This window comes from Triturus cristatus, chromosome 2_2 (assembly GCF_964204655.1).
Source record: "Triturus cristatus chromosome 2_2, aTriCri1.1, whole genome shotgun sequence".
Lineage (NCBI taxonomy): Eukaryota > Metazoa > Chordata > Amphibia > Caudata > Salamandridae > Triturus > Triturus cristatus.
The window spans coordinates 803,815,523-803,829,455 of record NC_140582.1 but is presented as its reverse complement, the minus strand read 5'-3'; the positions used below and the strand labels follow the sequence as shown (position 1 = coordinate 803,829,455).

Below are 13,933 nucleotides of genomic sequence, written 5' to 3'. Positions count from 1 at the left end.
TCTAACACAAACACTCATAACTCTTCTACATCCTCTCTCACACACCACATACAATCTTTTCCAAAACCCATCACCACCCCTTTACCATTCAATTTCCACTCACAAGCAGTACATGACATACAAATCCTTCTCAGAAAATCATTGCATCAATATCTCCCCTCACTATACAAAAACATAACACAAACACCGACACATCAAAATCTCACAAATTAGAAACATACACTCACTCCCACCCTCATGACTACACAAATAATACACATCCTAAACCTTCTTTACTCCCAAATGTTCTATCTTCACCAACACGTACCACAAATACGCCAGCAATATTCCTCTCATTCACCTGCCACTTATCAATTGCACAATATAGAGCCTTAAAACATGACCCACATGCTCCACCACCACCCCAACCCAAACACCTTCCACCCTAAACAGACGGAAGCAAAATAAATAACATGCCACTCTTCACAAGTTTGCATCTCCATGTCCATTACACAACACTACTCTACAAAAGCAGCACAACTCACTAGTTCAGTCTCAACCACCATCTCACCACCTACACATGCAGACCCAACAAAAGGCCTTCTAACCTGCTGGACAAGGAATAAAATATAGAAAAACAACACTATTGCTACCCTCATACAGCTAATACCAGCACTAATAACACACCTGCTAAAAGTCCAAAATATACTGCTCACTCTTCTAGAAAACAATGTAACACCACCACCAAAACACAATTTTCAAACTGGCTACTAATAAATACTCAATCACTCTCTCAAAACAAGCACCACATTTACAACCTACTCACTGACACACAACCAGACTTACTCTTCATAACTGAATCGTGGTTGGGAGATGACATGGCTCGAGTGTTGCATGAAGCCTTTCCTCCAGGCTATCAAACTATCACACAAAATCATATAGGCAAAAGAGAAGGGGGGCTGGCTATTATATTCAAGCAAACAATAAATCCCACCGAAACGTATATTTCCATACAAGGTTGTGAGGCCCTAATCACCAGATGCAACCCTACACCAACTTCCTCCTGTAATTTCCTCCTCCTTTACAGACCACCACCTAGCATTACAACATTCCCTTCTGGACCATTCAGGAGTGAAACATGTTGACCTCAGTAGATACACTGTGAGGCTGTCACGGATCATAATATCCTGACGTCAGCACCCATATTTATGTTTTTCGCCCAGCCAAGGGGACTCCTTTATTGAAACCAAACGGTACTTCTTAGGTAGTTTTAAAACACATTTCACTATACACACTACCCTTCATTCACATTCCCTCACTCATAATGGCAAAAAGAGAAGATCTCCGATGAAGAGCTCTCTTGCGGGGCCCATGGGCATTGCAGGGCCGGCTCCACAAGGAGCAAAGCCCTATAATGAGGCATTACACCCATCTGTGTGTAAGGGCTCTATCTACCGATAAGGAAGATGAACAATAGTTACTTACCTGTAATCTGTGGTTCTCCAGTATTGGTGTCTTTCATAGATTCACATTCCTGAATCATTCCCCGTCGTCGGAGTGGGAGTCCCACGGTACATAGAAAAGCAATAATTATGCATATAACAACCAAAAAACCCTGGTAACCTGAACCAGGAAGTAAAGTAGCCTAAGCTACAAGGAAAAAACTTCCACAGCTATGACTATCACAGTCATCATATCCAGTCCAAACTGCAGCCAATCAGGCGACAGCACCCACCAGAATGTTCTCCTCAGAGGCTCAGGCTCTCAGATTTTCTCGCACAGGAGTGAAGCAATACATAATAGCCTAAAAAGCCTCTGAGGCGAGGTGGGCGGGTTGCATGTGAATCTATGAAAGACACCAATACTGGAGAACCACAGATTACAGGTAAGTAACTATTGTTCTTCTCCAGTATTTGGGGTGTCTTTCATAGATTCACATGCCTGAATCAGAGTAGATAGCAGTACATAACCTTATGCTCATAAGACGCCACTTTGTATCATAGACCATATACATTATGAAACAGTATAACCATAGAGAAATACATGTGTGCTTCAACATATGCAAAACAATTTCAAGATAGAAATAGTATGGAAAAAAGTGTCTTATAAAAGCATAGTGGAGAAGGGAGAACAGAGGCTCACCTTATTTGAAAAGATTGCGTAGAACAGCTTGTCCCACTGATCCATCTGCATCACTTGCAGCTTCCAAACAGTAGTGTCTGGCAAACGTATGGCAGCTGGACCATGTTGCCGCTTTACAGATCTGATGAAGAGGCACACCGGCGAAAAGAGCTGTAGATGAAGAGATTGCTCTCGTAGAGTGTGCTCTTGGGGTCGCTTGCAATGGTCTTCCAGCTTGGTCATGGCATAAACAAATTGCAGCCGAGATCCAACGAGCTATGTTTGGCTTTGATACTGAATGGCCTTGGCATGGTTTACCATATGCTACCAAGAGCTGGTCCGATTTGCGCAGTAATGCTGTCCGCTGTAAGTAAAACTTTAGACACCTTTTGATGTCTAGGGAGTGCAAGGCCCTTTCTGCAGCTGTTAGCGGATTTGGGAAGAATGTTTTCAAAACTATGGGTTCATTAAGATGGAAATCCGTCGGAACCTTTGGCATAAACTTTGGATTAGTGCGCAGCACCACAGACTGAGATGTGAATTGCAGAAAGGGTGGATGAACAGTGAACGCTTGGAGGTCACTAACCCTTCTGGTTGAAGTAGAGCCAATAATAAGGCAACCTTCCAAGAAAGGAACTTTAGATCCACCTTGTGAATGGGCTCGAAAGGATGTCGCATTCGTTGTGAAAGTACTATATTAAGGTGCCAAGAAGGAGGTGGACGCCGAATAGGCGGGAACATCCTAAATAACCCTTTAAAAAATTGTTGGATGACTCTATTGGATTAGAGAGAGTTAATACCATCCTGCCGAAACCTTGAAATTGCAGCCAAGAACACCTTCAGAGTAGAATGGTAAGACCGGACCTCGCCAACTGTAGAAAGAAAGGCAGAATTTGTTCTGGTCTTGCGTGGATAGGATGGAGATTAACAGATTGACACCACATGCAAAACCTCTTCCACTTTAGTTTGTAAGTTTTAACAGTTGCGGGTGCTCGGGCATTGGCCAAAACCTCTTGACAGTCTGGAGGGATATCTAGGTGTGCAAATTCAAGCTGTTGAGGAGCCATGCCGCTAATCTCAGCGATGCTGGGTCCGGATGACAAATTTGGCCATTCTGAAGGGTCAGAAGATGTGGAATTGGTCGAAACTGTATGGGCTCGGCCTCCGAGAGGAGGAGAAGTTCTGTAAACCAGTACTGGCGGGGCCACCTGGGAGCAATTAAAATCATGCGGCAAGGCTGTTTGATCTTGCGCAGAACTCGTGGAACCAACGGGATCGGTGGAAAAGCGTAGGCATATATTTGCGACCAATTCATCGAAAAGGCATTTCCCAGCGAGTCTTTGTGGGGAACCCAACTTGCAAAGAATGGGCATTTGCGGTTCTGGCTGGTTGCAAAGAGGTCTAGATCGGGATGCCCCCATTCATGAAATACTCCGTCTAGGAATGGTTGGTGTAGCTCCCATTCGTGATTCGACGTTGTGGTTCTGCTGAGGGAATCCGCCAGAACATTCGTGATTCCTGGGACGTGAATGGCTTTGAGGTTGATCTTGTGGCGAATCGCCCAATCCCAAATCTCTTGCGCTTGCTGAGATAGGAGGGCTGACCTCGTCTCGCCTTGTTTGTTCAAGTAATGCATACTTGTGGTATTGTCTGTTCTTACTAGTATGCATGCTCCTCTGATGATGGCTTGGAAGGACTTTAAAGCCAAGAATATGGCTCGCAGCTCTAGCAGGTTGATATGCCACTTTCTTTGTTCTAGAGTCCACCTGCCATTGATTGTCATTCCTTGAAGGTGCGCTCCCCAACCCTCGAGGGATGCATCTGTGGTGATTGTGAAATCCGGCATTTCGATCAGAAATGGACAGCCCTCTTTCAAGTGGTTCCTCTGACCCCACCACTGAAAGGCGTCCCGCATTCGTGAGGTGATGTGAATGATATCCTCGAATGATCCTGTGATCTGAAGCCATTGCAGATTGAGCTCCTCTAGCAACGGTCTCATTCTGTATCGGCAGTTGGGAATGAGATGAATGCAAGAAGAAATCATCCCTAGGAAGGATTTGTACACTCTGACTGAAACGCACTCTTTTGATAGTAGTGAGCGCGCAAGGTTGCATATCTTGATTTGCCTTTCTTTTGACACAAAGGCCTTGGACAGATCCGTATCCAATGTCGCTCCTAGGAACGTTCTTCTCTGCGAAGGAGTTAGATGTGATTTCTCTAGATTTGCGGAAAGACCCAGGGACTGAAAGAGTACGAGGCATTTTTGAACATGCTACCTTGGCGGAACTCGCCTTGATAAGGCAGTCGTCCAGGTATGGAAATATTTGAACTCCCTGCAGACGGAGATGCGCAGTCACTGGCGCTATGACCTTTGTGAAGACTCTGGGTGCAGAACGGAGTCCAAATGGGAGGACTCTGAATTGAAAATCCCTGCCAGCCACTCTGAACCGTAGACATTTTCTGTGCCTGGGTAGGATTGGTACATGAAAATAAGCATCCTGTAGGTAGAGGGTGGCCATGTAGTCCCCCATCGAAAGCAACTGTAGAATTTCTTGGAGCGTTAACATCCGGAAAGACATTTTCTTTAAAAATTTGTTGAGAGCGGGAAGGTCGAGAATTGGACGCCACTCTCCTGATTTTTTCCGGATGAGGAAAAATCTTGAATAAAAGCCCGTTCCTTTCTGCAGGAAAGGGACTTTTTCGATTGCTCCTTTTTGAATCATTATATTTATCTGGGAAAAAAGCTCCTTGAGGTGAGCAGGGGGTGGACCTTTGGGAGGAAAATTTGGCGGAATCTTTGTGAATTCCAGAGCATGGCCTCTGGATATTATATCTAACACCCACTTGTCTGTGGTAATCTTGGACCAATTTGAATAGAAGTGGGATATTTGACCTCCAATTTTTGTACGTGGTAACGGTAGAGATGGTGGCAGGTGGCAGAACTCATTGCTTCTTACTGGACTCTCGTCCACGAAAGGATTGTTTCCTTCGAGACTGCGAATATGGTTGACTTCGCTGTCCGTAATATTGCTGGCGATAATTCTGAGATCTTTGGCCAGTTTGTGAGGTTTGAAAGGAACGCTGCTGATTATAACCTCCCCTGTTAGAGAAGGATCCACGTCCTCTGGCCCCACGGAAGGAAGACTTCCGGAATTGCAAACTACCCAGGGACCTCGCCGTCTCCGTATCCTTCTTAATCGCCTGCAGTGCTTCATCCACATGTGAACCGAATAAGGACTCACCATCAAATGGCATGTCTATGATCTTCGACTGCACCTCCTGGCGAAAAGATGTTGACTTTAGCCAACCCTGCCTCCTTAGCACTGCAGCTCCCGCCAACTGCCTGAACCCAGTTGATGCCACATCCACTGCTGCATCAATGATCTCCGCTGATGCATACTCCCCTTCCTGCAAGATCTTTAAGGCCTCGGATTTTGAAGGCTCCGGTAACATATCGAGGAAAGGAGAGATGTCGGACCACATCTGGCGGTCGTATCTATCTAAAATAGCCAGGGAGTTTGCAGCCCGAACTGTGGTTGCTGCCATCGTGGAAATCTTCTTTCCTATTGCGTCCAATCTTCTACCATCTCTATCAGGTGGAGCTGATATGGGCGTTGATGGATTTCTAGCCCGTCTCTGAGCCGCTTGAGCTATAACAGAGTCTGCCTTAGGTTGACCAATAAAGCATGCTGGCGAGTTACTTGGGGCTTTATATTTCTTGTCCAGCCGTGGTAACACTGCTGGAAGAGAGTTTGGAGTAGCCATTAGTCTTAATCCCTCCTTCCAAATAAAGTCAATGATTGGGATTGCCCGAACCTGCTTCCTTGGTTGGTCTTTAAAATCATACAGGAAGCAGTCATCCTCCTTTGTTTCCATGGGAATCAGGAATCTCTTGGCCGCTCTCTCCATAAGTGAATGGAAATTCCCAATGTCCACCGGGGGAGAGTCCACCGGTGCCGGAGCACTTGGAGAAGGAGTTTGCACCTGATAATTATCCCACTCCGACATGATAGATTGATCATCTACCTCTCCTTCCTCCCTTTCATCGTCAGTAGCCTGCGATTGACGAGATGGCAACGGAGAAGGTGGTCTTGGAGACTAAAAAGACGACAACTGTACTCTTGGCATAGGTGTCGACGGAAGAGATTCTGCCGCTTCCGAAGGAGGGAAACGCCTATAATAATCCTGCAACATATACTGCAGATTATCAAGCAGTTCTAATGGCATTTGACCAGACGGCACTGGTACAGGAGGTGTCAGCTGTGGTTCCGTATTGGGATCTTCGTCCTGGTCATCATCATCATCTTGATATTTGATAAGAAGCTCCGATGGACTCCTTGCAGTCCGAAATCTCTCATCCTCTCTGGAGTCGTCATCCTCATCCTCCTCCGATTGTAAAAGTTGCGCTGGCAACTTTAGAGGCGAAATAGCTCCCAAAGACGATCCTCGGCACTGAAGAAGTGAAGTCGCCGTTGCCCTTTGATCAGATACGGCAGACGACGGAGTCGCAGTCCATACCTGCATATCCATGCAGGTAGACAAAGGAGGTGGTGACAATCGCGTCGATGGAACCGACGACGGTGGTATTCCTGACGTAGAAGCCATTTTAGACGACGAGGCTGTTTTCGTCGACGAGACAGTAGCCGTCGACGAGGCAATCTTCGTCGACAAGGGCGTCGACGACGAGGCAATCTTCGCTGACGAGGGCGTCTTCGTCGACGAGGGCGCCGACGATGCTTTCGTCGACGGGGCAACTGTCGACGGTACCACAATCTTCGTCGACGAAGCAGTCGCCGACGAGGAAGTCCTCGTAGACGGAGTGACTTTCTTGGTTCTTACCGTCGACGGAGCGGAGACGAGCGATGACACCTCCTTCGTTGACGAGATGGGTTTAACACTCACCGAGACCAGCGTCGACGGAGGCGAAGCTGATGTCATTATCATTGCAGATCTTGGCGACGAGAATGTAATCGTCGACGTTGAAACCGCGTCGATGATAACAACCGTCGACGCCACTGCCGTCGACGACGGCAACCTCACCTGAGGTAAATTCCGGTCAGGAAAACTTTTAGCTGGTAGAGTGTTTCCTGATTTCCTCGGGGGCGTAGAGGGCTTGGTTCCTGAAGGTGGAGACGTCTTCCTAGATGAAGACGAAGACTGACCCGGGCCCTTAATAGACTGGGTTCTCCTCAACACCTGCGCCCCAGTAGAAGAAAACTCTTCTTCAGCCACCCTTTTCCTGGAAGAGATAGAGGAGGCACTTTCTATCTCTGACAAAGGAGCGTCTTTATCCTTGAGCCTCTGCAACCACAGAAGAAGGCGTCCTTCTCTATCCCTGAGGGTTTTCTGAGGGAAAGTCCGGCATATCTTACACTCCTTTACCTCATGATCAGGATAGAGGCAATAAATACATTTTTTGTGAGGATCTTCAGAAAAAAGCCGAAGCTTCCCGCAGGACTCACAAGGTCTGAAGAGGGATCTTTTTGTAGTTGACATCCTAGAAGTTGAAGAAACAGTAGAAAAACTTGAAGTACTGAGCAGAGCTCAGGGAGACTCCCTTCATACGACGTGCTGTAGAAAATCTGAGAGCCTGAGCCTCTGAGGAGAACATTCTGGTGGGTGCTGTCGCCTGATTAGCTGCAGTTTGGACTGGATATAATGACTGTGATAGTCATAGCTGTGGAAGTTTTTTCCTTGTAGCTTAGGCTACTTTACTTCCTGGTTCAGTTTACCAGGGTTTTTTGGTTGTTCTATGCATAATTATTGCTTTTCTATGTACCGTGGGACTCCCACTCCGACGACGGGGAATGATTCAGGCATGTGAATCTATGAAAGACACCCCAAATACTGGAGAACTCCCTGACCACAGTATATTCCAACTATTCCCTTCACTCTTTTCTTTAGGAACAGCTACCCTCCTTTTGTGTGTATACCCTTTCTGTGTAGTCATATGTCTGTATGTTTATTACTTCTACTGTAGAAGAAAGAAAAAAAAACGTTAACTCTCTCCAATGCACTACTCGGTCTTACCTTATACCTTATATTAGTCTCAATATATCCTTGACCTCCACTCCCTGGCTCATCCCAAATCTCATTTTACCACTATGATCTCCAAAATAACCCTTTCTAGATTCTTCCCTTCTGTATACTACCTGGCTCACCCCAAACCTAATTTTACTACTTGTATCCCCCAAACAACCGTTTCTAAATTCTTCCCTCGTATCCCTCCTTTGGTTCATACCAAAACTCATTTTATTACTATGATCCCCCTAATCTCTTTCTTGAGGCTCTTCCCTCCTCCATCTCTCCTTTTTACTCATCCTAAGCTTCATCTTTCTACTATGAGCTTCCAAATTAAACTTTCTAGACTCTTCCCTCTTCTCTCCCTCCATTATCGTATTCAATCCAACTAACAGAGTTCACTGCTCAAATTAACTAATATTTCCCTATACTAATTCACCACTAATCCTTTTGGGTTCCGGAGTAGCGTGCTACTCGCCGAAAGTGCTTTAACACCTCGTCAGGGGTAGTAAGCATTATATAAATATAATTACAATTACTAACCTACTCAGGTTTGAATATTTGTTTTGCACAATCCCATTACTTTTCCCTAATGTATTTTTCAACAGCTCACTTCTGCAATCAGTAGCTTTATATGGGGCTATAAGAAGGCCCATAACATTTATGAAATTACTGATTCTGAATGAAGGATGGGCACTACCTGATTTTTTAGTTTATTTCAGGGCGAGGAAACTAATATACACCTTAATTTATTGTGCAGCTGGCAGAGGGCACCAACCATATACCAGAAATGTTTGGAGTCTAAAGCCACATGTGTATCTCAAGGTTTTCAGATACACACTATTGCAAATGGATTCCATTCATGGCATTAGGGACGGGCTGCAGATATGGCAGGCTGGGCTTCAAATGTTTGAGACCGAGAAATATAATAGATGTGCTCCATTTGAGCGAGTCGTCAGTATCTAGCATCTATCACAATAATGTATGTCATTCTTGGGTTCTACTCAAGTTAGTACATATAGGCCAAATATTTCACAGTGGGGTGCTGAACAATGTTAATGACATTCAAGTTGTGTTTACATTACTAAGGGGAGGGTTTTTTAAATGTCAGCAAGTATGAGATTTTTCCACACAAGATAGAGCTGATCTTACCATGGATAAGATTCCAATTGTTAAAATACGTATTTTTCAGCAACTTCTGTTCTTGTTAAAGCTTTCTACCCGACATTTACTAAATTTGTGTCTAATAATGAAGCAAGCTAACACAGACGTGTCTACAAATAAATTTTTGGAATGCACTTGTATGGCTCCGTGGTACGTATGACAGCAAAATTACGATTACAGCGGTTTGGCACAATAAATATATTATATATTTTTTAAACACCCACTAGACTATTTAAGGTTTCGAACGGCATATCACTATGTGTGGCATGTAGAAGAAAGCTTATTTTTTAAGTAATTAATTTATAAAATACTGCGCATTTTGTGTGAAAAAAGAGTAAAAGTGTTTTTATAAACAACATGCAATAACATATCAAACTTAAGTAAATCAGCAATTATCGTGGGCCATTCATAACCAAGAAAGGGTCTTTGGGCAAAGGGAGGTCCAGCAAAGATATTGATACAGAGTGGCAAGTCAATATTAATCAATGCCTTTAATTTTGCTGAATGAAATTGAGTTTTTTAAGAAAATTGGATGAGTTCTAAAAACAAATGGATGGAAACAGTGAACATGTTTTTGATTTTAATCTAGACAATTGTGTTTCTTAACAAACCTTTCAATGGCTGGATACATATCTAATTATATTAGCTTTGCATGGTGGCAGTGGTATTGGCATCTGCTTACCGGGTTAGTGTTGCTTCCAGGAACATATACAGAATTGAATTGTTTCATATGCATTCGAGCTCTTGTGATTTCTCGCAGTGTTTTGAAGATGCCATCAACAGCAGTGTTAGCCTTCTGGAATGTCAAATCAGGGGAGGATTCACAACCTGAAAAAAAGGAAATTGTTACCAGACACTACTGGCATTAGCAGTGATTATCTTGAGCCTTTGACTGCCCGTACGGGCCAACACCACTCATGTTGGGGGACTGGTACTTATTTTGTATCACCTAAGACTTTTAGCCTGATTAAGAGAGGGAAAACACAATAGGTGGGATGAAAGAGGAAGTGAAAGATGTAAAAACAGTGACAAATGGAGAAGGAAAGAATGAGAAAAAAACAGCAAGAGTGAGATAAAGGAGCGTTGAGTGTCTGGTGGTGAATGAAAGAGGTGAAATTAAGACTAAGCAGCCTTGATAATCAGCGCCTCCATTATTCACAGCACCGACAAAGGGCTTCTAACAAAACTTTAAACCTGGACCTACTTTTTTTCTAAATTAGGCTCAGGGCACTAGATCTCAAACTTGTGATGTTCCAACGAATCCATATTAGGTATCATCAGTAGATAATAGCAGAAACAAAATTAAGCACAAACCAAAACAAAGTATTTGGTATACAAGTTATTGCTCTAACACTTAAAGCTTACCCATCAACTACACAGCAGTCTTCTTGTTTAATATGTTTATTTCTTGGTTTTTTTTTTTATTAGAAACCTTTATTACACGATAAAATACATAGAAGGGCCTACAACCACCAAGGCCGGCCGCTAGAAAGCCCGAGGGCCCGCAATGCAACGCCACACATTCAAATGAACCAGAGGCAAAGCTCCCGGCAGTTCGTGAGCACATGCAACAGGCCGTGGCCATAGGCCAGGAGCAATCGGAAAAAACAGTTTCATTTTCTATTAAATATAAAACACACTCAAGGCAATGAGAGTCCGAAATAGCAGCATGCTCTTCCCAGGACGGGGCACAACGTACAGTGTCCAAAGCAATTCTTGACAGGAAGCGGTAGTGGGGGGCAATGGGAAGACAAAGCATGGAACACACCTCACACAATCCCGCAGAATGTGTGGCTAGGGGGACAAAGTAATATCGACCTCTAATGGGAGAGGCGGGGTGCAGATTCGTCCACGATATAAATTCCATGGACCCCATACCTTAGTGCATTTCCCCGGCTTGCCTCTCGCCACATACACCGTCTTTTCCCTAAACATACACCAGTCCATATTCTCCTTCCATACCGCGATCGTGGGCGGCCTCGGGGAGCCCCACAGCTGTGCAATGTTACGCTTAGCCACCATATACCCCAAAGTCACCCACTGCGTCTGTGCCGCATTATAGAATATGTTTATTTCTATACCGTGATTTAATATTCCGATGTTGTTAAGATTTTTTTTCTTGTTTCAGCCGTTCTTACTAATGATACATATTGTTAATAAGGTACATTTTTCTTATATCTTTGTAAGCCTTACTATTCTTTATTTTCAATAAAATTACTAAACTGAAAAAAAAAACTACACAGCAGTCACAAAAATACCTAATAAATTGCACGTTAAAAAGATTGCAACTTCAAATAAATAGAATGTTTGCCTGAGGTGTCTCTAACACTGCAACAACTCTGGTAAATTACTCAATTGTGACTGTTGCTGAGTGTAGTGCCAGGACAACATTAGCCAATGTGTTTAATTTTGTGTAATGTGAATTAGCATGATATAAAAATGAAATGTCTTTCTAAAAATACATTTTGGGAAACATTGATAATGTATTTGTTTTTAATCTGGACATGTGGTTATCACAAGCTTTATCGCATGACAATTAACATAACAATATAAAATAAAAAATTATCAAAGACATTCCAGGGAGGTACTGGTTTACTTACATCTCCCAGGACAGAAGGATCGCAAACTCATATTAATCCTCTTGTAGTTTTGGGGAATTTAAGGGCGGTACTTAGCACTGCTACATCTGAGTTTGTGATATTTAAGAGAGTGGGAGTTCTGACTGAAAACGAATATACCTCGCCCAAGTATTTTAAGGAAATCAGGTAGTCCCAGTGCCATGGCCATGGAGGATTTGCTCTCACAAATACCTTCTCCACACCGTCCCTTCTACCGTTCTCATTTCATGGATGTAGACTCATCTTCATAAACCTAAAATTTAATCTGAGTAGTGATGAACATTTACAGTGATCTCTCCCATAGGTCACAGCAGACGCCAAATACTCACGACATTTGATTTATTAATTAGATCAGCTGTAACGAATGAGGAATTGTACTTATTGATTTTACGGAAATTTCCAAGCCATAAGTGCTGCAGACCTGATGGCCTACAATATATTCTCACTTTGGGCCGCATGCCCCTTAGCATCTGGTTGATTTCTCTCCTTCCCACCAGTTAAAGGGAAGCTAGATGGACTGATTTCCATAGATCCGAGTGACCCTGATGAGGGACCCTGGGTTAGACACAGGTTTAAGAATCAACATTTGCACAAGACAATGCTTCATTCAAAGTGTTAGAAGGTTTGGCGTGCTGCATTTGAAACCTGGTAGTGCAGTAACAAGACTTCAGACAAGCATACACACTGCACATTTAAAAGCAATGAAGACATGTACATGTTTTCTTTCATTCAAATTGCAGCAGAGCTAAGCTGTGTAAAAGCGAAGCACGCGTGGCGACAAGCACGCAAATATAAAACAGAGCATTCTGCAATACTATTTTGCAAAGCAAACTCAATGGCACAAATACAAATCAACACAGGTTACAGTTTGTCAAAAGCTTATAACATATTATACCATCATCAAAACACATAGGGCCCTTTGGCACATTACATTTGAACAGGATGACCAACTCGTGCCAGACATATGGCAACAGAAGAGCTCCAAGTTAAAGAAGTTGTGCTGAAGGGAACCGCACCATGCATTACCATTAAAACACCTACCACTGTTGCATCTAACATGTCTTCTCTGTTTGGGCACTGTGTCACTGTAGTCCCTTTCCCATGATGGAGCCACCATTTTAGCTTCCAATTTTTAGTCCCTTATCTACGCCTGTGGTCACCTGTTACAGTGGTTGAGGTCATCCAATGCCTCGCCTTGGAGAGCAGCTCATACACGTAAGGAAGAGGTACCAAACCCTGCCAGGTCTGCCAGTTCAAAGGAGACAGACTCTGGCACTCAGTACATGCTGGCAGTAGAATGGAATGCAGTTCTTATGTGGCACCAGAAATTGCTACCTTCTGCCTCTTCATCAGCGCTAAGGCTTGCAATGCTTCAACTTCAGGTTTTCGGAATGCGATAGAGATAAAAGGAAGATGGCTCTCTGTTTGGGAACATATACAACTACTGTTCAAATAAAATGGTGCATTCTGGGTAAAGTAGGTAAACGCTATGTCTTACAATCAACCACCGTGAATAAAACAACAACCAACGTCTGAGGGACACCGACCTTGTGCTCTCCATCTGTGTAAATAGTATAATCTCAGGTAAAACAGCTAGAGCTGTCTCTGGCCAGACATAAAGCAATTATGACCACATTTCAAATATGAATTCACAGAATAAGGATACGCAGAATTTTAAGATTATAATCATCATATATGCTGTGGAAACTATGCCACTATCGCAGATTTTATCACCAACATAACTTTAGAAATATGGGTGGGTAACAAGTAATATCGGAACAGTAGCCAAGCAAAATGCAGGTGATGCCCACAAACTTGTATGTTTGTGGGTAATCACAAACGTTTTGCATGGCCAGTCCTATGCTGAAAAAACTCATAGTTCCTTATAGGCAACTCCTTTCAAGGGGGAAATAATTTTCCAGGATGGAAAAAATCCATTTGAGGGAAAAAAGGAAAACAATGTCAAATGTGCATACTTAGTCATGAACATTGTCCACCAAGTGGACAAACCACATGTCTATGTACAGAGG

General features: G+C 43.5%; 1 protein-coding gene across 1 annotated transcript in view; it reads right to left on the bottom strand.

Annotated features, from left to right (window-relative positions):
* The window catches only part of SCFD2 (sec1 family domain containing 2), a 1,689,485-nt gene that overhangs the window by 220,821 nt on the left and 1,454,731 nt on the right, over nt 1-13,933 (bottom strand). The window contains exon 6 of the mRNA XM_085642103.1: nt 9,968-10,113. Within this exon, the coding sequence (XP_085498229.1) occupies nt 9,968-10,113 (146 nt within the window). The remainder of the gene's footprint in view (nt 1-9,967; nt 10,114-13,933) is intronic.